The following is a 26,739-nucleotide window of genomic DNA, read 5'->3' as shown; positions in this document are numbered from 1 at the left end:
TGGAAATAAAGTGCTTTTATTTAAGAAATAACATCTTAAAACAAACAAATTTTCTTAAAATTTAAACCCCAAAATAAAATAACAATAAAAAAAAATGCAGCTAGCAAATGGTGCATTACAAAGAAAGTTCCCAGTTAATCTAACCAAAGCTAACCATGGTAAAGTAGACTGTTCAGCAGTTTGGCAATTTGATCATTAGTTTTTGAGCTGAAGCCCCTGACAACCAGAGAAAGCAAAGGGGAGAAACTTTAATGAGTGGTTTGTCATTTGTGAAATCAACTATAGTGGTTAATTAATTTTATTCAGCACCACCCAATTAAACCTTTAACAGCTTCATCTTGGTTTGTAAGTTGTGAAAATTTAAAAAAAAATCCTGTTTGACTTAACAAAATGTAGTCAGAGTGGCATCACACAGAATAGTCATCACCGCTCTCCCACAACCAAGCTTTCAGAGAAAAAAAATCCATTGGCACCTGCATCCCAAACAAATCCTTGATATGGCAGACATACTTCATCTGTCAGTCCACTGTCTTTTCTTCACCTTGGACAACTCCAGTTTTTTGTGGCAATAAATGGCTCCAAAATCTCCCTTATCTGTTGATTCTGAGGACTTATTTCAGAAAAAATCCTAAACAATGAATGGACCTGTTATAATTATCTATCTACACTGGCTGCGTGATCGCTGCTAAACCGCATGCTATGTATCCACAGACAGGCAGAGCTTCCTCTGCTATTGCTTCTTTGAACTGAGGTGATAATGGCTGACGTCGCTCAGTGGCAACTGATGATCCATTTAAATAAAGACAACCTCTCTAACCACAAAGGTTAGAGGGTCAAATCTGGTTTCTATCTAAGGTAGATTTAGGCCCTCATCCTATTCTTCTTCAGCAACATCATCATGCAGCTGATTTGCATTTTCTCTCATAGTAACATGCTTTCATTACCCATCTGAATACTGAACATTCACTGCGTAGAAGAACCTTGCTTCGTATTTACCTATGAACCTGCTAGCTGGCTGTAACTGAATGGAACCCAGAGTTACGAAATAATAATAGGTAAAGCAATGAGAGATATGCAAAGGGCTGATACCATTTTGCACAAAAGAAACTTGGCATAAATTACCACGCTACGATTCCCATTGTTTTTACAATTAATTAACAAACCTTATTCCAAAGTGAAGGAACTGTGGAATAGTGGAACCCTGAGATATTCAATCATTTAGTGTGACCATGACCCTCTGCAAAGTGACTCAGCAGGAAGACTTTGTAGCAGTGGCCCTAAAACCATGTCCTCAAGGTCCAGGTTGGTGCTAGTTTCTTTTCTGGAAGTAATGTTCACTCCTGTTGTTTGATCAGGAACTGACTTACACCTTGGATTACATCTGAAGGAAATGGACTACCAGGCAGGATTAAAAAAACAGCAATACTCAGGGACAATGAAGACCACATTTGAGGGCCACTGTTATATAAAGTCACATCTAGCAGTCCAAAACAGCTGAGTTGCCGCCTCTCAATTACACTGACTTAACCCCACCTATGATAATGAAATGGTCAACACATTTATGGGTTGCAGCTGTCACTTTCAACTGGAAAAAAAAAATCTAAAACAATCTCAAAGAGTCCATGGATGAAGTTTGAGGATCGAGAAGTGATACGCGTTATGTGGAGATACAAATATATAAAGGAGTATGTTCTTACCAAAAATAGCTTTTGGAAAATACTGAATACCGAGAGTTTGATATTGCCTGTGCAATGATGACCTGCTGCAGAAAAACTCTGAGGTTGCATAGATGACTACAGTGGCTGGGAAGGTAATTTGAGGTGTGGTGGTTGCTGCTTCTGGATCTGGAAAAGGAGGACTTTGGTGAGCCTCACTCCCTATTACCTCTTATCCCTTTTTATTTCTCAGTGAGTGATAGCTGCAGTATTCTCTCCAATTCTTCTTCCTCCTGCTTCCTCCTGATCTCCTCTTCCTCTTGAGCTCGTGCTGATAGCTCCATGGCCAGGCGGAGATCTGAGTCAGGGCTAGGGGCCAAGACTGAACTTTCAGGACTGAAGGTGTTTCCATATTCCACCAGCACCCCCTCTGGGATACTCCTAGAATAACAAGGGGAAAATGGGTTCCAGCAGCATCTCTATGGTTTTATAGATATTTACACTGTCAGCTAAATCCCGGCAAATATTCAAAAGTATTGTTTACCCTACTGGTTGCCAATATTTGTAGTCCATATTCCTACCTGTCACTCTGGCTATTGGGCATAGAATCACTGGCATCATCCCAGACCTCCTCCTGTAATGATATAATCAGGCAGAATGCTTCAGAGGCTATCAGAAAAATGCTACAACGTGATGAGAATATTGTAAGATCAAGGAGAATATTGGTGGAAAAAAAAATTGAGCAGAATATTTGTGCGAGGTATCACATTTTGTCCCATTATTGCTGCCCTCTGACCTGTCCTGGTACTCTGCTAGACTCCAGAAGACTCTGATGGATGGCATACTGCAAAAGTTCCTCATCATGGTTGGACATGGGTGTGTGGCGGCTGCCCCCCCGATGGCGGTAGTGCGGTGGCACCTCAAACACTGAGGGACACACCTGGAATGCAGGGGGTGCTGGATGGATGCAAACCACAGGAGCCGTATTAAGAAAAAGTGTATAACAGCTTTGCACCTTTACAACTTTCGTTTTTTCGCTGATATGTTTGCTGCTCAGTCTGGCTGCATTCCTACCAGCAGCTTCTCCATCGTCTGAAGATGTTGGTGTGGCTGCGGTGGGTGTGTTCACTTGCTCCTCTGTACTGCACTTGTTGACATTACCAAAGGTAATCCTGGCATTGAGCACGTGAAACAGGGGAATCTCTGCGAGCGAACGACAAACAAAAGATTAGACTTAAAAATAGACTTCAAAGGGTGAATGAGAGCCTTTTGGTTGACTGAGCATACAACAGGAAATTCTGGTCAGCATAAAAAGTCATGGAATTCAAAGTACCTATTTTAACAGGAAACCCAGGAGGAAACTTCAGGGTGACAAAGTCTCGCAGCCGTGCAAAATGGGAACTGGTCCGAGCCATGAGGTCGATAATGGGAGTTACCTGCTCCACCAGGGACAGGGGGTGTTCCTCACTCATCCACAATGTGCCTTTGAACCTGTGTGAAACAACAGAAACACACTTTGCTCAAAAATGCACATGGTAAAATACAATTTCCTAGTAATGATAATTTATAAAACCTGTCACAGCTATGAAAAATGAACTATTATGAAGTTTCTTTAGCCACAGTGCCAGTTTACTTACTTCTGTGTTCGGATGCTCAGCTCAATAGGTCGGCCAATGTCTCTATTTCCCAAGTCAAAGTCGGGGTCAAAATATTCCTCTGGAGTGATGGCAGTGGGGTTGGTGGCAGTTGCATACTCCAGAGTAAGGTCCTGTCAGGACAACAAAGTCAAGCATATATATCAAATCAAAGCACTGGCGGGACAAAAACACTGCATGCTCATGTAATTACTAACTCTGTCTTACCCCCTGCGCACTTATGTGCTGCTCCACAGTCCCCAGGAGAGACTCAAGGACGTTCCTCTCACCTTTGAACAAAAAAATCTAACTTCAATACTGTCACACAGTATGACTCAATATAGGTCTGTGGCTCATTAGTGAAGAAAGGTGACATTTTTATTATATAATGAAAATATGATTGGACAAAGTTTTACTCGTACTTTTTATCCTGGCCTTCTCCTCATCTGTAAGATGCTCTGTCCTTGTCCTTATTACCACATTCACATTGTTCACACTGAATACCTGTGAAAACAACCAGAATCTAGCATCATATAATATTAATACAATGCAGTGTTTTAGGTAGCAAATCTTGCTGATTAAAACAAAAAGATAGTTTATCACTGATATGAACCTTTGCTTCAAATCCATTGACAGCTTCGGTTTTGTCAGTCCTCCAGCCCCATATCCCAGACTTGCTCCTGCGAGAAACAGTTATTGTATTTATTGTGCTGCCTGATTTTCACAGCAGGCAGCATTACTCGAGCAATAATGCCTGTAGAGTATCTGATAAATATATGCAACCTCAAAAACACATTGATGCTGGGCCTCTGGCCTCATACTTGAATACATTTTACATAAGCCTATAATTTTCCATTCCTGTTGTTAGCAATCTTAACGTCAAGTCTAACTTGCTACCAGAGCTACAGCTCCTTAAACTCAAATCTGCCAAATCACAGCCTTCGAGCTGGCTGGATTAAGACCAGGCCTTTTTAAACCTACCCTGTCCATGAACTCATTTCTAGATATGGCTGCAGCTGTCCTTAGAGAGGTGCCAATAATAATTAGACAGGCTTTTAGAAGAGAATATGCATTGAGAGATTGCCAAAATCCTTTGGTCTTTTTAAAGATGCCGGTTTAGTTGATAAAGGATTATTTACAGCTTACCAGTTTGAAGAATATGTTTATGTTTATATTTGATACAGATTTGTTCCTATATCCTTTTTGGGCCAGTGCCACTGGCACCAAGAAGATGTTTAAATAAATCATACGGTGTGGACTCATAACAAGCAAGAAAAGTCGTATCCTGCAATTCTGAATTCCACTAGAGAAATACCTGTATAGGTAACTACAATGATGCAATATGGGCTATAGTTGCAATTGTAAGTAGTCTATTTAAACCTTTATCTGCCCTATTGCTCCCTGCTTTTATATGCTTTGTCACCACTGCATTCCATGGTTAAGTGTTCAGATAAGACATGTTCCTCATATCCCTCAATTATTAACTCCTGTTCAGCGGTGCTGCCACTTTAGCAATGATGCAGTGCCAGCCTGCTGTATGATTACTGGTCACAGGTTTGGCTCTGCACTCATGGCGCCTTTTTCCCCTCAAAAATGGAGGCACGCAATTGTTGAGGAGAGATGAATCCAACTATAACAAATCAATCAACAACCTGCATGTGAGGAATCAAGCTAGCTGGATACAAACTACAGTCATAATTTGAAACAGCTGGCGTGAAATTAGCATGGGTTAATTAAATGATGTACGAGGGACAGGACCTGAGCCAACTTCTTCTCATTGTTAATATGCAGGGTAACAGATAACATTTTGATGGAAATAGTGCTGTACAGAGAATTAGATGCTAGTGAGTGACTAGATGCGAAAATTTCTTGCTCAGTGGTCAGTACAAAATCACATTGATACTAGGATGGGTGTGGAATTTTTCTGAGAGCTGTTCGTTATCATGAAATGCTGTCACTGTGAAACTGGTTGAAGAAGCAGTTGAACAGTGTGTTGATAGGAAGAAGTTAAAAGAAAAAGTACGGACTCTTGCCTCTCAAAAGCAATATCCTTGGTGTCCAGGTATGTGTTGACAATAGGACTGGTCAGCCTCTTGGCAACTTCCTGTTCGGCTGGCTGCATTGAATCTAGTGTGACATCCTCCATCTCCTGTGATATGTTGAAGCGTTCAGTGTCCACCACCTCCTCATCGTGGTTCACCTCCATCAACTCTGTGCATGCATCTGCCAAAATAAATAAATACATAAAAACGGATAACTAAATAATTTCTGATAAAATCATTTTGTACAGATAACTGTAAGAATCACACTAATAATGCTATTGTATTATTAGTGCCATTATTAGTACATTTGCATAACACAGCTCAAACACACACCATCTCCCCTGAAGATGTAGCTTCGGCGTCCTCTGATCCAGGTCATGTTCTCAAAGCCCAGAAGAGTGGCGTCCACTCGCAGACTGGCACCACTTTTCCAAATGCGGCAAACATCACTTGGACAAACCCGGGATACAAGAGGAACTGCGAAACATCGTGTAAGAATCATAAGAATGATAACAACATCTGCACTTTACAACACACTGTGTTTTGTTACTAAACCAAAAACAATGTTGAACCTGCCAAGAGGAAGGCATGTTGTTTTTCCAGTATGACCAGACCAATGTTTTTGGGCAAAGTTTGTTTATTTCACATGCATAATAAAGTAAAGGCTATTGAATAATAAAATGTGTGTGAATACTTTTTTCAACAGTTACAAATGTATGCCATACACACTCAATCTACTTTGCCTCTATTATGTTTGTATCCATAAAAAAAGAGCTTACTCCAACTTGTGAACTCCCATTTCATTTCCATATAGAAATCTGGAGACTGGGGATGAAAAGACAGACAAGACAATTAGTGTTTCTGCTAGTAAATGTTTTACACAGGTGGCAAAGGCACAGGCAGAAAACAAGACAGGGAAGTTTTTTAAGGCAAAACCTCTCTGATCTTGGACAGCAGCTCAGGCACTCCTCCTAGGGCTGTGGAGGCTTTGAGGTAGTCTCTGCGCTGAAGCACCAGCTGAACCATCTCTGGGTCTCCAGTGCTCACTGCCTCCTGCAGCACTGCACACAAACACACAGGCAAGTGTAAACATACCACTGAATGTTTTAGGCCTACCGTAAGGCCTATTTGTCCTCCACAAACTGCAACCATCCATTAGAAGACCTCAAAATGACGGTAATAGACAGCAAAAGTGATACTGTTTCACTACAGCCGGAATACACAAGCTTGGTTATGCTTTTTTTTTTTTTTTTGCAAGAAATCCCATTTGGATGATGTGTAGGTTAATGTGAGAAGGGCTCTTAGTGATTAAATAGCCCACAAAACCCACTAAAAGCATGTCATCTGCAAGACAAGTCCAGGAAGCATTAACACAAACACAGCATTCCCTGTCTGCCGTCATTAACCAGGGAGATGCTGTGTGCCTAACCTGTCCAGTTCTTGGCGTTTTCTTTAGTCACTTCAGCGCCATGTCTCAGAAGGACTCTCACTGACTCCAGGTGCCCCAGCGACACAGCGAGGTGCAGAGGTGTCCTCCCTCTGGGATCCACGGCTTCTATGTCATTCTGGGAAAAATTAAGTGGACACTTAAGTATGTGCCATTCAGCATGACTGGGAAATATCTGAAGGGAAAACCCATCATTTTAATTGGCAGAACAGAATTTCCCCATCGGTGTAGACTGACAAGTATTTATCAAGTCTTGTATATTGTAGTATAGTAGCACCAACGTGATGAAGTTAGGTACAAACAGTGACACTAAAAAGTAACACTTTTCTAAAATCATAGTTGTTTTCGTATGCCTGGTAGATGGTTGTTCGTCTAATGGTATAAAATCAGCTGCTGGACATCCTAGTTTTCACACCTTTTAATTTGCTACTAAATAACCGAGGATGACAGCGTGTTTACATTCAAGCCTGGTGACACGATCACGCATCATGTCTCGTCTACATATGAGTCATACTCTAAAGGTAAACATGTCACTGATCTGTGAATATGTATCCACATACATCAAACACCATCTGTGCGTGGTGGAACGAAGCATCTGCCAAGCCACTGATGCCTGGCCTACATTAACTGCATGATTACTATGGAGACCAAAATAACTGACGTACATCGCTTGGCTTCATCTCGCTAGCGACTACAGCAGAGTTAGACAGTATGAGACAGCTTGGACAAAAACATGTGTTACAAACCTGTGTTAATTCTCTCTCCAATTTCCTGTAATCATTCTCCCACACTGAGGAATGCAATGGAAACTTCACCCTAAAATCTTCGCTAACGTTAGCCGTGGACATCTTCCTCTTTGCGGAGCTTTTCAGAGCAACATCAGCCAGCTTAATATCACAGCCATGTGGAAAGGCCCGTGCGACACCCTAGTTATTCCCAAATGTACGACAAATGTGATTCATTTCCTCGATATGTGCCGATAATATTGACAAAATACGCTAGCCGGTGGCCAACTTCTCCCAGGACCTTCCCGTAAATAAAACTTTTGAACAAGGAAGTGTCAGGACCGCACCATTACGATAGATTTTCTTTTTTTAAAAACAAACATAAATACATACAGCCAAACCAACACAGCTTACCGATCCCTTTAAAGATGCAAATTTATCGATATTATTAATGACGTGTATTACATTTATCATTAAATATAGTATAAACTGGATTTATAAACGAAAACAAATACTCCTTTAGAAAGATAGAGTGGTACGTTCCAGTAAGGACCTACCCATTCCATTTAAAGGGATAGGGGACCACACTATTTTAATTGAAGTGTAACAGCTATACAGCTTTATTTACGCAAGGATATTGTTTTATTTAAATACGTCCTGCCAATGCAACGACCACACTCGATTTGACTATGAAACTAAACATCTCACATTAGACGAAATAATCCAGTCTTCACAGATGAGTATTTTCAGTTTTACCTGTAACGTCATATCTGAATGAGACCGTCGGTTAGCTCGTTACGTTCCAGAAAGATAGCAAATCCCAGAGAAACTTTCCGGACCGTCAACTCCTGCTTATGTTTACACGGAGACACTTGCTAGTTTTAAAATGATTGATTATTCAGTTTGGTGGTTTGAATGCATAGTTTGCTTCTCTGGAGTGACACAAAGTGTTAATCAAGCACAACCACAGCCCCGTTGACAAAGATGTTGACATTGTTATCAGTTAGGGTGGGTTTGATTCGGTGACCCCGTTAGATTGTTTTGTATCCATTTACGTCAAAAAGTGGTGCAGTGATTTTGGTATGACAGGGTTATTGCCAAAACATGTTTGAGCAATACAAATGCAATAAACGACGTTACAATTTTTTTTAAACAGAAACCATATTCGCTGTACCGTTGCGCTAAGACGGTACATAAATCGAGCTCACCCATACAAATGTTGGGTTTGTGAGCACTGCGCGTCGGTTGTGTAGTGCACCAAGCTGCCGCCGCGGTCGCAGCTGCCACTGGGTCTGCTGCGGCTCCTGCGCTATGTGTAGACTGCTGAGGGCTGACAGGGTAGCCAGTTAGCTTGTTAGGTGCCTCTCGCTAAGTTAGCCAAGTTACTGGAAGCGGCATTTGTACCATACATGCGTCAGGTGTTAACGTTACAGCGCCAAAAATTAGTTGTATCGACAAGGCTAACAGTAGTTAGCCTAAAGTGGCTGCTTGCCGTTTGGATTATAAGTAATTAGCTAGCTCTAGCTAACGCGGAAGGCACCCCCTACAGAGTAATCAATGATTAGCTGAACAGACATAACGTTAGCTACTATTCAGTCCATTTCTGACCTTTCTTCCTGAGCAAAGGATGTCTAAACGCCTTCGAAACAGTGAGGTCTGTGCCGATTGCAGCGTCCCAGGTAAGGCTCGACTGTAACTCCATCCACTCCTGCAGTCTGTGCTGCTTTAGCCTAGCCGTCATTTATCCACTACTCGTTCTCAGGCTACTTAGCCAAAGCCTTTACTCTTTAGGCTCAAATCAAACAATCAGTGGTGGCAGAGGCTGCTTGCTTGATCATATTACTTATTGATACAAGTTATGCATTGTTATTGTTTTTCACATAAAGAGGAAGACAAGTTGTTGCTGTAGTTTGCTGGCAGCGTTGCAGCTCTTGCGTTGAGAATGTAATCAGAGCTCAACCTGTTATCCTGTCTGAAGCTGTTTCCATCCAGTTTGTAACTACTTCAAATCAGACAGCGTTCTTAATGGTCGGTCAGTGCACATATACTGTTGTTCTACAAACAACACTTTAAAGTCTGCATCAATCTCAAACCTCATTTATGGAGTGCAGAAGTCCCCATGACCACACTGGAAATTTAATTACCCATTTTGGAGAACTCATTCTAGATCAGCAAGGTGCTGCATTGTAAATCTGAGATCTTCATCTTATCTGTGAATTAGGACTCTGATGGTTGCATCCGTCTTTATAAAAAGTAGAGTCAGAGTGACACAGTAGGTAAAGTGATTTCCTTTAATGGGTGCTTCTTGTAGTCTGCACAAGAATATTGGGAGTAAGTGAGAGATATATCCCATGTTTTCAAGGTACTTTACTCTTTTTGTCAGCTTCAACAAACTCTTGTCAGTGTGAGTGATTGAGCCAACTATGTTGATCTCAACTGGTAATTGGTAGGGGTCTTTTTGAAGAGGGGTTGATGACAAGATGTTGAAAACATTGTACACCATGTAAAATATCAGATCAGGCCACTTACTTAGTTGTACCTATAGCAAATGGCAGTGGAGTAGACTTGAAAAATGACATTTCTGAGAAAGCCGAGCAATTCAAAGTGGCATTGTGTCCAAGGTACTTTGCAAAGTGTTCCTTTTATTCAGAAATGACGTGATGTTTTTCAGTGAGCACAGGAAGCAAAACAGGATGCTGAGTGCATTGACTGCCTGCTTTGAATGCAGGAAATTTTTTTTCTATTGTTAAGCTTTACACACTAACTTTAAGGCTGAGCAAATGTGGGTGAACAATATAGGTCATTATTTAAAAAAGAAATGCTTTCATTCTATTTTTGCTAGTCATCTACACAAAACAATAAAGTAATAAGATGACAGATATATAAATACATTTAAGGACCCTCCTCAGTACTATCCAGTCTCTGATCATATCAGTTAAATTAGTTAAGCCCCCGTCTCTCCACACCAGCTGGCCTGGGCTGCCTCCCCATTCCACTGTTACCAGTTGTTGGGTGTGAATATTTTTAGAGATTCTAAATGTGCTATTAATTTTAGCAGCACTTGTTGAGGAAAGGGTAAAGGAGGCATGTGGCAGCTTGTCAGCACTCAGTTCTTAGTGGAGTTAGGAGGAGACACTCAGAACTGGGCACCAGGTGCCAGAATCTGACCAGTCCAGCACCCACTGCAGCTGTCCCTCCCGCACCTCAGCTGCTGCAAAGGAGAGTTCACAAACCTCCCCGTCTCTTCTCTCACAGTGTCAGCCACTCGGTCTGTTTGTCAGCCAATATGTTGCTTATCTGAGTATCTGTATATTTACTTGTAGTCTTACTCCCATCTTGCATGTTTACCATCAGAAGAGTCTGTACAGATTAGTAACTCAGACAGTTGTATGAAGTGCATTGTGTTAAATACTATAGGTCAAAGTTAAGTAAACATTTGTGTTTTTATGTTAAAGAGAATCTGTAACTACATTTTATCACAGCTCTCAACTATGTTATCAGGGTGTAAAATGCACTACCTGAATATGCAGCACAAAACCTCTGTGGCATTTTTTTTGAAAGAGGAAGCTATTGTATTACTCAATTAGGTTGAGGTTCTTGGTTGCCTTTAAACTCCCCATTTATATATGAATGTCTGCACTTCCCCTTTACATGCAGCTTGACTTCACCACTAGCCCAAATCTATTGAACTGGAGTCAAAGAAAAGCTTTAAAAGCTCATTATACTTATCACTATCGTAGTTTCCTGCCTCCAGAGCAGGGCGGACTTACTACTTTTTTGTAGTTAGCTTCCATCAGTTTGTATGTGTACCAGAAAAACGCCTTCAAGGCATGTTGTGATAACAGGTTAAATAATGGTCTAACCTCAATGTTGCATTCAACAATATGTGCCCAAGGCTGTGTTTGCTGTTCATATTACATTAGTATAAATACTGTTCCTTAATCTGCAGTGATCTCAGCAGGGTACTTAAGGTAAAGAGGCTCTAAAGGCATATTTGTGATTGATGTCCTTTGTAAGCTTGTGAGGCCACAAGAATGGATTTGCTTGGGGTGGAGTTTGCAGATGAGTAAAAAGAGAACTGGGATGCCAAGACCAGCATTTCAGAGATTTGAATAAAGCATGTGTGAACAGAGGAAAAGCTGTGATGACTTGTGATGCATATCTAACTGATTTATGGGCTCAAAGCTAAGAGTGGTATCTGCACATGAAGCCAGAGCTGATCTAACCCGAGGGAGGTGGATGCCATAAAAGTGTGCTAATAATTATACTTCAGACATGTCAAATGAATAGTTTCTTTCTATATGAGTAAAACTAACACTTGCTGTGATTCAACAATTAGATTTCGAGTTTAAGTGTCATTATTTTTTTGGGGGGCTTTATTGTTTTCTCTTCCTTCTCAGAACCTCGCTGGGCCTCTGTGAACAGGGGTGTGTTGATTTGTGATGAGTGCTGTAGTGTTCATCGAAGTCTGGGCAGACACAGCTCTCAAGTCCGCCACCTGACACACACACCATGGCCTCCTACACAGCTCCAAGTAATAACCCCATACGGGACAAGTCTATTTTCTCTGGTGTGAAACCACATTTCACTGCATGTTCTGCTGCCATAGTTATTGTCATTTTTGTATGACAAGAACACTCAGAGGTAGAACTGCCATTGCTGGAATGTCTAGATTTTGAGATCAGATCATTATCCTTGCACACAATCAAGTACAATTGTAGTTTCTAGTGAATTCTGCATTCCTTTTTTCTTCAACACAAATCTGTTGGCAGCAGTGGTACATCAGAATACACACCACTACTCATTGTCCAAGCTATTTTCATCCAGAAACACTTTATTGAGGTTTCTTTTGCATTTCTCTCAGATGGTTCAGACATTATACAGCAATGGTGCAAATTCAATATGGGAGCACTCTCTTCTGGACCCTGCGTCCGTGATGAGTGGGAAACGCAAAGCCAACCCTCAGGACAAACTACAGTGAGTCATAACTGTTTGAGAAATGATCATGCCGATGTTTATCCTGAGTCACTGAACAGAAGAGTGATTGTCGAACATCAAGCATGACTATGTGCTTTTTACTTGTTACTCTTATTTTTGTTTGACCCTCTGTTTTTTTATGTTGTCCCAAAAGCCCAAACAAAACAGAATTCATAAAGGCCAAATATCAAATGCTAGCATTTGTCCATCGCATGCCTTGCCGAGAGGATGACAGCTTGACAGCCAAGGATTTAAGCAAGGTGAGAAGAAATAGCTGCTCACTGTAATTAGGTGAAAGCTGCAAGAGATTACCGTGCAATACTTCATTTTAAATGTTTATTTTTGTAGTAATTGTTGATTTTTCTCTCCCAGCAACTTCACTCAAGCGTACGCACTGGGAATCTTGAGACCTGCTTGAGGTTGTTATCGCTGGGAGCCCAAGCTAATTTTTTTCACCCAGTAAGTTGCACCCACTGCTTTTACAATCTGTACTTTTGTCTTTAGATTATCTCGTCTGATGAATTTAGTTTTCATGTTCTGATATGTTTATCAACCCCTCCTCAAGGAAAAAGGGAACACCCCACTGCATGTGGCTGCAAAGGCAGGTCAGGTATCTCAGGCTGAGCTACTCACTGTTTATGGGGCAGACCCTGGAGCTCCTGACAGCAGTGGAAAAACTCCCATTGACTATGCAAGGTTAGCTAATTTTTAATAATAATTCTGAAATGAGATGCTTTTATCCTATTGATCTACCAGTGAACTTTGAATAATCTTTGTCTTCCAGGCAAGCTGGTCATCATGACCTGGCCGACAGGCTGGTGGAGATTCAGTATGAACTCACGGATCGACTGGCGTTTTATCTGTGTGGAAGAAAGCCAGGTACGCACAGAGAGAGAGAGAGAGAGATTCGCAATTAATTCGGTAGTTAAGCAGAAATAAGTACAACAGTATTTCCGTGTAAATATATGTTTTTTCCCCTACTTGGAGTAATCCATGGTTTGGGTTTTCCACATACATAATAACTTGTAATTATGTATGAAAATCACACTGAATCATGACGATATTCCCTGTACATAATGATGTAGTTGTAGTAATCCACTGCATCCTCATCGTCCCTTTCAGATCATAAAAATGGCCAGCACTTCATTGTTCCACAAATGGCTGACAGGTAAGAAGGCACCAAGAGTAAATCAACGTGAGCTAAGTCAGTGTCTAGTGATCTGTCTTTGAATTAGTGTGCTGAAGTGGAGGATTTCAACTTGATTCAACCCCAGCAGTGTGCAGTGTGGCTGTGTTGCAGTTGTTTATGGTTGTATTCTTGCTCTGAGGCCTGTCCTGACATGCTGTTGGACTCACTGCAGCATCCATTATCTGTTTGAGAGGAAACAGACCCACTGAAGTAGTTCACATACCCCACCCAGCCGCCCTGTAATTGTTGCAAATGTTTAAAATGTCTTTTCAACCCAATCTCAGCTTTTAGTTTTTCAATCAGAGTGGTGTATTGTAGCAGAGCTAGTACTACTCTTTATCAATTCAAATGAGACATGTTATCTTTTTTTATTGCTCTCTTTTGATGGATAAGGAACATGTGAGTATTATTCACAACAGTGTCCATTATGTTGGTCTTACCCTTCAGCAGCCTATGTTTACAAGAGTTACTTTCTGTTTGCAGCAGTTTAGATTTGTCAGAGCTGGCAAAGGCAGCAAAGAAGAAGCTACAGTCTGTGAGTATCGTTGCAGTGTTTGATTTAAACATTTTACTGTACTGAGCTTTCTATTTTTTCCCTCCCATGACTAATGCCTGACCATATTTGAACCCTTGATTTTAACACAGCTCAGTAATCATTTATTCGAAGAGCTGGCCATGGACGTGTACGATGAGGTGGACAGAAGAGAAACTGATGCAGGTAACAGAATCATCCAGTAAGAGATGTGTTTGCATTCTGCGAACAAATTTAAGCTATAGTGACATCTCTTCACAATGGTATAGCTACTGGCAGTGTTGCAGCTATTTCACTGCACCAAATATGTTTTTCTGAATGATTTTGTCCATATCCTATTATTTGTAGTATGGTTAGCTACACAAAATCACAGCACCCTGGTGACAGAAACGACTGTGGTGCCTTTCCTGCCTGTGAACCCAGAGTACTCATCAACACGAAACCAGGCAAGTCAGAACCCCGCCAGTCAAAACTTGACTGCCCAAATGTATCAGCATTAATTTAATGTTGTTTTATGACAATACAACCTTTATGCTATGTGTTTCCTCCTTTTTAATTTAGGGACGCCAAAAGCTTGCAAGATTCAATGCACATGAATTTGCAACTCTTGTGATTGACATACTAAGTGATGCAAAACGCAGACAGCAAGGGAATCTAGTAACCAGTCCCAAAGGTCAGTGTCTAGTTCTTACTTTCCTCATTGAATAGAATAGAATAGATTCTTTATTGTCATTGTAACATGTACAACTAAATTTCACATGGCAACAATCCTTCAAACCTTCAAAGCCTCACTAAAAACAACAAATAAAAATAAATAAATGATTGTCAGTGTAGTGCTGAAAAAGTATGTCAGTCTGCGTCTGCTTGATTACAGACAATGTTGAACTTATCCTGAAAAGTGTGGGTGTGAGACATGGGAGTGATGGCCAGGACAATGACCAGCCTGACTATGACAGCGTGGCTTCTGATGAGGATACAGATCAAGAACTTCCCTCCAGCAAAGGAGATAGGACCAAGGTAATGGTTCACCCTTTGTTTGAATTAAGACCTGGAAATACATCCCAAAATGTCTTTCTCATTTCAAATAGCTGTCTAGTGTCCCATCAGAATAGACATGATGTGAGCTTGTCACTCATCTTCCCCACAGAGCCTGGACTCCGACCTCTCAGATGGACCTATTACTATGCAGGAGTTTTTGGAGGTGAAAAATGCGCTCTCTGCCTCTGAGGCCAAGATCCAGCAGCTCATGAAAGTCAACAGCAACCTGAGTGATGAATTGAGGCTAATGCAGAAAAAGGTACCCGCTGCGCTCCACCAGTAAGATCGCTAACACCGAGGGCCGGACTGAGGGGGGGCCACAGTGGTCAGCGGAGCTCTGCTCCTGTCCAGTGTGATGGGCCTCGGGTGTGGAAGGCCAGCCTGTGGGGTTGTAATGAGGGCCTAGCTGCCTGAGTGGGAATGCTCTGTTGCAATGCAAGGCTGATATGACACCCTGCTGGTCCACCCTCTGTTTTGGTCAGCATGTTCAATTTCAAAGCTGGAGGAAGTGTTTCTTTTTTCTGAATTTGTGAAGAAGAAATACACTCTTGCTCCAGTTCATAACAACAAACAATTCATTCTCCATTTTTGTAGTAAATACCTTAGAGTAAGAGCCGTGCTATCTCATGTTACTAACAAGCATGTTTCAATAATAAGCATGGACTTAGAGTCATCCCTATATGATGTATAGTGACTAACAAATTGTATGTGTGAACCTTGCTTCATTATTTATAGTTAATCACATAAAGTGTCTGCAGAGCGTTTTCAGCTTTTCTTGAGGGTGTTTGATAATGCTGCATTTTGTGCACATGGTTTTGTTTTGTTTGTTTTTTGCCATGTATTTAAAAAGTCACAGTTCTCTGCTGTTGTTGAAAACGTAACCTTCATGGCTGATGCAAACCTGTAATACTGTCACACTGACTGTTGAGTTAAACTGCTGATTTTTTTGAATTGACAAAGTTGGCTTTGTTCCACTCAAGTCTTCCTTATTATAAAAAGCTTCTTGAAAGAAAAGCAGTCCAGATAACTGAACTGTAAAGATTGAGATTCTGCACAAATGTATGGAATATGCTTCAATTTAGAGCTTGCTATATGCCAGCTACTTCAGTTTTCCCTTTTTCTTTGGTGCCAGTTTGTTATCTGTTGAAGTGATAAGCACCTTACAGCTAAATGCTTTGTTAAAATGGTAACCCTGTCAGTGAGGCTGCATTTTTGTTTTGCTTTTTTCCTGTGTTAAAATGGCTGTAATCTGGCTGGTTGGAAGGACTGTGTTGATAAGCTGTCTCTGTATGACTGCTGGTTGCATATGAGAGGTTTTTCTGGCACTCCTCTGTAGTAAACATACAGTGCAGCATGTGATTTAGCTGTGTGGGTTGGCATTGACATTACAGACCATATTCAGCCGATCAGCTATTCTGAAATCAATCACAGTCAGTGGACTATGATATTGTAGTACTCAGTCAAAATTATTAATTTAAGGGACAGGTATACACTGTTTTGCAGATGCAGTCATCTTTCTTGTTGGAACATTACTCCCCGGGCAGATAGATAATTTATTCAGTACTGTTTATTTGCATAGGTTTCTAGAATAACAATTATATGATTAAGATGCTGTTTTTTCAGCTGTCACTTCATTTCAATTCTTGAAGCCTTGCTTCCAAGGTGACATGGTGACACTGGAGTCAGTGAGGCTTTACCAAACCTTTATGTCAGTCACTCTGAGATTACTGACTAAACCATACTGGCAGCTGGACAATTGTACCTGCCCTCTTTTCTTGACCAATATGCAGGCCCCTTCATTGTGTCAGGTCAGGCCAGGTTTTCTTCACCCATACTACCGTGTCCCTGTCTTTCTAAAACTTCTTGATTTTCTTTATTCTTGAATGGCTTTAATACCTCTCATAATTCTTATGTGTCAAGTTTTTCTGTAGCTGTAGCTGCATTTTCGCCTTATGACTCCACTTGTGTTGCTTACCTTTTTCAACAACCTTTTGCTTGCTTACCCCTTGCTTTGCATTTTTGAATTGCAGAGAAAAATCCACCCTAATATAGAATGCATGGTATTCCTATGATTTCAGGCAGTTTAGTGGATACATAACACACATCTTTCACATTAAAACAGCACAAACTCTTCTATAGCTAGTAAAGACTCCTGATTGTGTCAACAAGAAACAAATTCTATAGATGTTCTAGTAACATTCACAGAGAAACCAACTTTTTGGACATGGTAGCAGTGCAAAAGATAATTTTCATTCAGTTTTAATTGTTAAAACTACTGTGTAATATCTCATGAACTCAAACTTTCTATAATCTTACAGCTGTGAGCCACAAGCTAGTGTTCAATTTATTGTCAATGAAGCGGCTTCGGCTTTTTTTCTTTGTGAGGCTTGCTTCCCTGGTTCCCAGCTTAGCATGACACCTGTGGTAAACACAAACATTGATTGAGCTCTCTGTATCATAGGGATGACATGTATTCTCAGGGTGGATTCTCACTTCAGGTTCTACAATGTGTGACTCCCAGTTAGACTCTTTATCCAGGCCAAGTCACGGTCTTGGCAGTTAACAGACTGTCAAAACATAATGTGCGGAGTCATGGGATAAAAGCTGAAAATGATATGTTGTGAAGATCAGAATGGATCACAGCAGAAAGAAACAGCTTTGCTTTGCTGAGAGCACCTCTTAGTGTATTGCTGACCCGTCTCTTCCAGCTGCAATCTCTGCAAAGCGAGAACACCTCTCTCAGGCGGCAGGTCACAACCAATATCTATCAGATCCCCAGCGGTTCAGACTACCCTGACCCCTCCAGCCCCTCAGCCCTGAAACGCCGGCAGTCTGCGCGGGCCAGTCGGCCCATGTCTATGTATGAGACTGGCTCAGGCCTGAAGCCCTATCTCCCTAAGGGGGAAACTCCCTACCCAGACGAGGGTATCCCCACCCTGCAACCCTTCCCACCTCATGTAAGTAAGACCTGCACCCTGCATTCCTTGCCCTTTCTTCTCCACCTCTCCACTTCCAAGACATTCCCTCTTGTGTCTTCACCCTGTCTGCAAACCTCTTTCCTGTTTGTTTGTTTGTTTGTTTGTTTGTTCCTTAGTTAATTTGGTTCTTAAGACAGTTATCAGAAAGTGCAGTGCCATGCTCATAAATACGCACAGCTAGCTGCATCCCATGTTAGTCAATTTCAAGCCTTGGACCCTCATAAAGCCGTTCTCCACACATCTGGTGTTTACTGGAGTGCTGCTTGTTTGTTGGACTGAGATAATATGATATACTTTGAAGGTTTGTAATGTATGTCATGTCGATAAAGCATTAAACCTTCCATTAAAATGCTGTTGTGTTTTTGTAATGCATGACAAACTCACAAAATAATTTTATCCTCTCATCCCTTTGCATTCTCTTTTCGATTCAAATGAAGGTACCTGTGCAAAGGCTCATGGTTACATTTGGGTCTATGAAACAAAACATTGGTGTCTTGGAGGACTCCCAGGCTCTACAGTGATGCTTTTTCCTGGAACATATGCGCTCAAAAAGGGAACAGAGCTCAGAGAATAAATATAGAAGCACAATATGTGAAAACAATTGAAAGTGCCATCACTATATTCACTGAAATAATTGCACTGTAGAACCCTGGAGTTACTTTATTGTTATGGCTCAGATATTGTTTTCCTTGAATTCTGTTTTCAGTATACCTAATTTAGCTACAGCAGTCATGATTCAGTGGCTTGGCTACCTCAGGAGACGTGCCTATGGTGCATTATTTTACCTCATTTGTCATATTTACATTTTTCCTAACAAAATCCTTTTAGTGTTCACAGCACTGCTGTGAGCAGTGCCTTGCTGTTCCCTGTGAGCCCTTGGTTATCATTTTTACTCTGTCTCCTTAAAATGTGATTTAAACCCTGTCTTTAGACGGAAAGGGGCGCTTTTGTGACCACCTCTTCATCCCTCCCCTCATTTCCATCCACCCTGTCTTGGTCGAAGGACGAAAGTGCTCAAAAGGTTAAGTACCTCCTCACTTGGTCTGTGCCTTGTGGGACGCAGCAAGTCCACTGGGAGTCCCTTGCCATCTCTTCCTGCCCCCCGACCCCGCCTCCTCCCCTCTCCCTCTGTCCTCCATATGCTGCTCTTTACCTGCCCTACTGCATGAGCCAACCCGCCACAGACTGCCCTCACCAACCGATCTTTATCAGCACCATCCTCATTGTGCCGCTCCACATTTTGAATTTTGCTGTTTTGCATCTGGAAAACATCTGCCTGAGTGCGGGAGGTTGAACCGAGACGTGCACCTGTCATGATGTGGCACCTAATTTTAATGCTTATTTTCTCACCAAAGAAGCCTCTGTAATGACTTAATTTGGTCTCTTTTGATCTCAAGTTAGCTTTAGAAGGTTGATTGTGTTTATTAAAGGGGCACTTATTCAATTCTTATAAGACTAAATCTGTCAAAAGAATGGGGACAAATCAGGTATGGTAGTAATTTGTTCTTAATTCTTTAAGATATATTTCTGTAGTCTGTTTGAAGTTTATCCTGTTTTTCAAATTAAACGTTTTTAAGCCTATTTTATACCTCTTCCAATACAAAGAGAAATCAGTATTTCCTGTCTCTAACCAACACATGTCCATTTTTGCACAGCGAGCTTCAAACAGCATGCTTTCAATTCCTCTGGTAACACACCAAAACACCCTGTTCACCCAGGAGCTGCTCACTATCCGGTTACAGCAGAACAAATACATATCAAAACATTTTGCAAATCAGATTTTCTGCCATTTATTGTTTGATGTGAGGTTGTGTGTGCATCATTGCATCTTTTACTACAAACAAGAGGAGGATTTTGTTGCAAAGGGTATGTACAGTGTATCGTTGCACGGTACGTGGCTTTAGTGCACTTCTTGTTTGTCTCTGCTTCTCCTTTGGAAATACAGCTGTCTGATAGCGTATCTGCATAAAGCTTTCAATATGTGGCGTAAATCCAACTCGAGTATGAGGATTAGTCAATCCTGCTTTGTGCAATTCACTTGAGTTATGTCATTGCCCTGCTTTCGCTCAGACTGCTGTTACTTAGGTTTTTTCCTGAATTCATCTGAGCACTGACTTCCAACTCTCAAATTATTTTTCTCGTGGGTCTACATCCCCACAGTTTGGAAAAACTATTTGATACAAGTAAAGTGTTTTTGGATCTTTCTACCCAAGTGTCGCTGACTATAATAATCCAAGCATACAGTAAGCCCTAAAATTGGATAAGCCTACAGAGTTTGTTTATTTTCTCAAATCCTGCTCACTTGTTGACTGTTGTGTTTATTGTCATCCATTTATCCATCCCTCTTTATGAGTTCAAAAGGTTTCATGCACAAAGCAGCATAATGTTGCTTTTTGTCAGTAATGGCTCCAGTCATTCTGTTGATCCAGTATCATTTGTGCCCACTTATGTTCAAGCAGTTCAGGTAAATTTCAAACACGTCATCAGCAGTTATTGTATAGTGACAGATTTAAACTACCTGAACCCTGGATAATCTCTGTCTACTAACCCTGACAATCCAATTTTAAAAGCTTCAAGTTGATTCTGTACTCTCGCTTCATAGCTTTATTGGCTTGTTTCATGCAACGTTGTCTGCATTGCTTTTACTTGTTTATACTCAGATTTTTCATCGTCATGTACTGCAAACAGAAGGTGTACATTTACAAAACATGCTTAATTGTGCCTTGTCAGTCAGAGTTTGCTTACTGCTATGAATTTGATACTTAATCAAATACAACTGTTATACCAACATATGTTTCCAGTTTGCATTGTCAGTGGCATTGAGCATTTTGAGAGACATTCTTATTATCAGTCATTTTTCCTTCTCTTCTTTCTAGGCTTCGAAGTTCGAAAAGCAGAGCAGCATGCCAGACAGTGACTATGACAATACATTCAATGACTCAGAGATGGATGATTCAGGGTAAGGGACTGCATGCACAGGGTCAAGCTGTGTCAATCACCTTAGTGAAAGACAATAAGATATTTTCTCACCTGACTCTTGCTTACAGTCAAAAAGGATTTTCAAGTCAAATTAATCACTGTTTTGTCTTAAAAGTACAAACGAGGCAAAGCTGAGGTTGTGGCAGTAGAGACCAAATCTCTGTTTTCTCCTGCAGTGTGGGCAGGAGAGGCAGGCTAAGGAGCAGCGGTTGGCTAGGGGAGGGCACCTCTATCCCTGAGCTGGATGATCTGGAGCTGGAGTCAGACCCCACGCTTCCAAGCACAGAGGACGTCATCCGCAAGACTGAGCAGATCACCAAGAATATCCAAGAGCTGCTCCGGGCCGCTCAGGAGAACAAACACGACAGGTCAGGACCCAGGGGAGACAGGGATCTTTGTCATTTCATCATTTACTTTCACTTCCTTGCTTCTCATTTAGTTCTTTAGTTGCCTTTACATCTGTCATTACCGTATTGTGAAGCACTGTGTATTTCCTATTATTTCCGCTTTTTTTCTGTTATCTTTGCCCCCTCATTCTGCTTCCACTCCTTTGCTCCGGTGTTGTGTTCTTTTGGTGTTGTGGTCCGCGTCCCTCGCTCCTGTGAGCAGACCATGTGAGCGTGAAGGTGTGCGTCGGCTCAGGCACAGCCTGGGATGCTTCAGCACTCTGGTGCCTTGGGCTGAGAAGCCCCCCCCTCCCCTTCAGCCGCTCAGCCTCCGGTCCCCTGACCCCACCTCCTGGTACTCTGGCCTCTGTCCCTGCCTCCCAGGCACAGTTTTTTTCTCTCCCTCACACGTTTTCTGTCTCACCTTAGTTCCTCTCTCACCCACTGACAGACTAGCTCTTTTTCTGTGATATGCTACTCAATGTTTGCCTAAAAAATATGTTGTGAATGCTTCCAGTTTCATACTTACTTGCCCTTCTTGTCTTTATTTTTCACTGCAAACACTGTGACATCACATTTATTGTGGTTAGTTGATTTGTAGAGCTTGGTGAAGTAGTGTCTTTAGTGTTTGTGATGCAATTATCAAAGTTATTAAATGTTTGGCATTGTTTTTGTAGTCAGATTTATTTAGATATTTAAAATTCATGTATTAGAATAGTACGCTGTACTTTTGGTTATGCGTAAATCATGTAGTTTTTACAATATTAGTGGCACAGCTTTGTAGCTCAGATTAGATTATGGCATTAACACTGCTGAACTTAGGTGTGTGCGCTTGTGGCACTGTGTGGTATATCAGATGTCAGGTTAATCTGGTCAGTGCTAACCTGGTTTTCAAGTTAATGCATGGTGTGTTATAAATAGTAACTTATTTTCTGATTAACTTGCACGCAATATTTTTGTCTTATTTAAAGGGTAACTATTTATAAGGAGGGGTAAATAGTCAGCTAAAAAATGATCTATTATTTTAAAGTGAACTTGAGGAATATGGTGTGAATACAGCATGTCAGTTTCGCTGACACCTCTCTTCTCCCCACAGCTTCATACCCTGCTCAGAAAGAATACATGTGGCTGTAACAGAAATGGCTGCCCTCTTTCCCAAGGTAAAAAAAAAAAGCTGATACATATTTGGCTTGGAATGAATGTATAGGCCAACTAATAGTTTGTAATTTGAAGTTATTGACATGTTGCTCATCATAATTTTTTAAACTAGCAGATCTCCAAATGGTGCTGGGCGATATGGGCAAAATCAAATATCATGGTATTTTGACCAAATACCCCTATCGATATTGTGACAACATTGTTGCAATGGCTATTGGTGCTTTCATTAAATATTTACACAATTAAATCATCAGTAATGCTTCTGTAAAATTAGGGGGGTAAAGGCAAATAATTGAACAGCTACAACAATCAGGTAAGTTGAGAAAATTACATCATTTTACTGTAAAGCAGTATTAAGGTTCAGGCAGTATCAAAGGAAAGCAGGATCTGGAGTTACACACTAAAGTATATTTAAGCACAGGCTAGTTTGGTTTTTAACAGACTTTATCCATCAGTAGTAAGCCTGTTTTAACCTGCCTGTGCAGAAACCACGCTCAGAGACTGTGAGGGGCTCCCTGCGCTTGTTGACCTCCAGTGCCTACCGGCTTCAGAGTGAATGCAGGAAGGCCGTGCCCTCAGAGGGAGGCCCGGGGCCGGACATGCAGCTTGTCACCCAGCAGGTCATCCAATGTGCTTACGACATTGCCAAGGCAGCCAAGCAGCTTGTCACCATTACCACAAAGGAGAACACCAACTAACAGCACTTACAGGGCTGCCAGAGCCAACAGCATCTCACTTTTGTTCTCGTATTTTTTTTTTAATGATTTTCTTTTTTTGTATTTGTGGTATATGCATGCATTCTTTTTTAATTTAAGAATAATATACAAAATAACAAGTCTTCAAGATATTTAAAGCCAACATTGGACAAAGCCTGAATGCTGTTTATGGGAAAGAGTCAGCAACTTAAGGATACCAAGCTGGTTGTAATAACTTTGAGTAGGTTGTCTGGAGCAAAAGTATTAAGTTTACACAAACATGTATAGACAGCAGTGGCTAGCTGACCTGGGGAATTTAATGGTTTCTTAATTAGTCCTGACATTTTAGCCTCCCTTAGTTATCTACAATGTTTAGTCTATTATGTAAATGCCTTCTATTCGAAAAGGAAGGAATTAACTTTCTGCTCTGTGACTCAGTGTACAGTACATCCATGAAATGATGTTGGTTAACATGAATTAGTCCAAAGCCAGACATGGATGCTTGGAAAGCCATAAACAAGCCATGAATCCACAGTCATGAAAGGTTATTACCAACACTCTTGGAACTAAAGAAGCTTCCCCTCATTTATTGCACTGTGCAAACATTAGCATACTGTAAGATGAATCTTCAAAACAATTTGAGCATTTAATTACCTTTGGTTAAATGTTGGGAACTTCATTTATGCACATTTTGTAGCCCTGCGGTGCCAATGTGTGTCGCATAGAAAAGCTATTTATGGTTTGTCCCCTGTCCAAGTGTAATCCTGTCTGCAATGCAATGCACTTATTGCAGCTATTTATGTATGCCCATTTGTCAGTGAATGCAAATAACACCTGTTCAGGGGCCAAATTATGTTCTTCACCAGCAAGATGCTCTTCTGTTAACTTATGTTGATTTGGTGTGTTTCTGAGAGGCTAGACACTGCACTGTATTATGCGGTCTTGTGTGCTATAGCAGTGTTGGTGGTGTTGCAAGATATTTAGAGCTAATAATCCTGTCTGTCCATGTGTTTTGTGCTCTGTTCTGTTGCTGCTAGATTTGTATTTAATGTGCAACATATGGGATAGAACTATTGATGTCTCCTGTATAATTGTGCAACCCAAGATTCATCCGCACCATGTGGTTCAGAGTTCATTGTCAAACTTGAAATCTGATCAAGGTAATGTCCCTCTCTGTACTTGAATGGAGTCCAGAGATGTTTGTCATGCAGCTGTTATAGCTGCACAGGGGAAAATAATTATTTTCTAAATAAACTTAATTTATAACTATAACTTCTTGTAGTTTTTCACATTTTTATTAACCCTCTTTCATATTCAGTCTTGCACTGGTACAAAAAATACTTGATTTGATATATTAAAGAGTCTACAAAAAAGCTTTTAAAAACTATAGTCACAGAATAGCTCTAGAATTGCAAAACTTTCCTTTAGTGCTTTTCTAACCATGCAGTCAACTAGCCATACTCAGTCACATGAAGTTGGCATACTTATGGCCTGAGAACAAAAATGAATGATTGGCATCTTCCAACATATCTACACGAATTACATGTAAATTACATGGCCCTGGTTCCACCTTGCATTAACATACATCCTGGGTCATGTGATCACAAGTGGGCAGTCTAGATTGCATGTGGAGACACATTCCAATGTGAGGTGTGAAAGGGCATGCACACAGCTGTCCACTTGTGATTGGATCATCAAAGACGCACGCTGATGCCAGGTGAAAACAGGGCCGCTCTTGCTCAGTCTTCATGTCCAGGCTGATCGAGGTCTGCTGTGAATCTGAAAGAAAGACAGCAAAGATTTGAACATTAAAGAGAACAACAAAAGTGAAATCACCAGTATAATGTTTCTAAAGGTTGTAGCCGCCACATCTTAACTAACATTCTGGGTCTTGGAACATAAACATTGACTGTCATCAATCTTCTTGTAGAACCCATTCATAGGTTGCCTGATTTTATCTTGTACCTTTTCCTGGTAGCCTTGCTTGGCTATTCTATCCATCTCCAGTCTCAGCTCCTCCTCCTGGATTTGAAGGGCCTCCTGCTCCTCCTTTTCTTCTTGCTCTATCCTGCACTGCTCCTCCCATTGCTCTTGGCGCCGCTGCTCCACCTACAGTACATAGATATAAACAACATAAGTTCTCTTTATCTCCAAGACTGGAAAGTAAATGCTGTGCTGTGGAGTGAGTTCAGGTGTACCTGAGAATTAACTGAAAAGCAAGGAGGCAGGCTGTCAAGCCACTGTTTGCACTGTGCCAGCATTTCTTAAAGTTCCTTAAATGATCAAAGGACTTTATTTATTGGCAAAATGCAGTATGGCAATACAAACACTGAGAACCACCACAGTACCTGACTATCAAGATGTGAGAAAAAGCCTTGTGCTAACCTGAGCGTTTAACTCTTGCATTCGTGCTGTTCTGAGGCCCTCTTCTTGCTCCCTCTCCCGGCGTCTGGTCTCCCTCTCCAGCTCCAGTTCTTGGATCAGCTTTTCTCGTCTCCTCAGGGACTCCTCCTGAGCTGCACGGTTCTGCTCCATCTTTAGCTTCAGCTGCTGCTGTCTCCCTATGAGAACCTTTCACAGAGAAACAGAGTGGAGCGCTGTTATTCAGTAGCCATGTCATTTGACTTCAAATGAGGTTTCAACTACATTTTTGTCAGCACTAAAACCCTCGACTCCTGAGGCCAATTTACCTCGTGCATGAGCCGCTCTCTGGCTTTCCTCTCCTTCTCCCACTCCGCCTCCCGTTTCTCCCATACCCGCTGGGCTTCCTCTCTGAGCAGATGAGACACAACGGCTTATAGCTTAAGAGAAGCAGACATCTGTCCCCCAGAGTCAGAGCTTACTGAAGCGTGGTGCTTACCTGTACAGAACGTCAAACTCAGCCTCTCTCTCCCTCTCTAACTGAAGCTGCTCCTCAATCACATGTTTCATCCATGCAGCATCGGCTACAGCTCTTTCTCTTCGTGCACTCTCCATCTTTTTGTCCTCCTGCTCTCCCTCCAGCATGGCCGCTAGGATCTTGCGGTCAGCCTCCTGGTGGGTAGAGACATTAAAGAAGAGCATAAAAACCAGAGAAGCTGGATATAATGTTCAGTAATATACTCTAATAGCAGCGGGTCAGATGGACTCACAAGCTCCTCTTGCACTTGCTGGGCTCTCCTCTTCAGCTGAGCACGATACTGACGGATCAAGAATTGCCTGGAGGAACATCAAGTCAGTGAACACATAGCTAAAGCAGTGTAATTTGTCTCATTTCTGAACAGTTATCCCTTACCCTATCTCAGACTTCTTTCTCCTTTCCTCC

The 26,739-nt window shown here is 41.4% G+C and overlaps 3 protein-coding genes across 9 annotated transcripts in view; 1 reads left to right on the top strand and 2 right to left on the bottom strand.

Moving 5' to 3' along the window:
* On the bottom strand, positions 1–9,214 carry ankrd13a (ankyrin repeat domain 13A). Of its 2 annotated transcripts, none has more exons than XM_030060145.1 (15): positions 9,112–9,214; positions 6,761–6,896; positions 6,268–6,392; positions 6,111–6,156; positions 5,665–5,808; positions 5,323–5,512; positions 3,903–3,969; positions 3,712–3,793; positions 3,518–3,579; positions 3,293–3,423; positions 2,989–3,146; positions 2,730–2,858; positions 2,452–2,612; positions 2,237–2,289; positions 1–2,096 (listed from the first exon to the last, which is right to left on the bottom strand). In XM_030060145.1, exons 3-15 carry the CDS (start codon positions 6,355–6,357, stop codon positions 1,898–1,900), a joined length of 1,512 nt encoding a protein of 503 aa, XP_029916005.1. In that variant the 5' UTR covers positions 6,358–6,392; positions 6,761–6,896; positions 9,112–9,214; the 3' UTR covers positions 1–1,897. The 2 variants fall into 2 exon arrangements, with proteins under 2 accessions (XP_029916005.1, XP_029916004.1); XM_030060144.1 differs by lacking the exon at positions 9,112–9,214 and adding an exon at positions 7,525–7,835.
* git2a (G protein-coupled receptor kinase interacting ArfGAP 2a) lies at positions 8,490–24,707 on the top strand. Of its 6 annotated transcripts, XM_030060137.1 has the most exons (21): positions 8,492–9,182; positions 11,904–12,037; positions 12,368–12,480; positions 12,635–12,740; positions 12,853–12,939; positions 13,046–13,176; positions 13,265–13,359; positions 13,603–13,648; positions 14,063–14,068; positions 14,153–14,204; positions 14,315–14,387; positions 14,550–14,647; positions 14,763–14,874; positions 15,076–15,218; positions 15,349–15,498; positions 17,948–18,196; positions 19,149–19,238; positions 21,094–21,176; positions 21,373–21,564; positions 22,679–22,742; positions 23,226–24,707. In XM_030060137.1, the coding sequence occupies exons 1-21, from the start codon at positions 9,131–9,133 to the stop codon at positions 23,436–23,438; spliced, it is 2,289 nt and encodes a 762-aa protein (XP_029915997.1). In that variant the 5' UTR covers positions 8,492–9,130; the 3' UTR covers positions 23,439–24,707. The 6 variants fall into 6 exon arrangements, with proteins under 6 accessions (XP_029916000.1, XP_029915997.1, XP_029915998.1 ...); XM_030060140.1 differs by lacking the exon at positions 14,063–14,068 and having other exon boundaries at positions 8,490–9,182; positions 14,156–14,204; XM_030060138.1 differs by lacking the exon at positions 14,063–14,068 and having other exon boundaries at positions 8,495–9,182.
* The window catches only part of tchp (trichoplein, keratin filament binding), a 4,517-nt gene continuing 2,474 nt past the window's right edge, over positions 24,697–26,739 (bottom strand). The window contains 7 exon segments of the mRNA XM_030060147.1: positions 24,697–25,214; positions 25,401–25,544; positions 25,821–26,006; positions 26,126–26,207; positions 26,296–26,468; positions 26,567–26,633; positions 26,710–26,739. The exon segment at positions 26,710–26,739 is cut by the window's right edge and continues 83 nt beyond it. Of these exon segments, the coding sequence (XP_029916007.1) occupies positions 25,182–25,214; positions 25,401–25,544; positions 25,821–26,006; positions 26,126–26,207; positions 26,296–26,468; positions 26,567–26,633; positions 26,710–26,739 (715 nt within the window). The 3' untranslated portion in view covers positions 24,697–25,181.

This window comes from Myripristis murdjan, chromosome 9 (assembly GCF_902150065.1).
Source record: "Myripristis murdjan chromosome 9, fMyrMur1.1, whole genome shotgun sequence".
Taxonomy (NCBI): Eukaryota; Metazoa; Chordata; class Actinopteri; order Holocentriformes; family Holocentridae; genus Myripristis; species Myripristis murdjan.
This window is presented reverse-complemented; position numbering and strand designations above follow the sequence as displayed.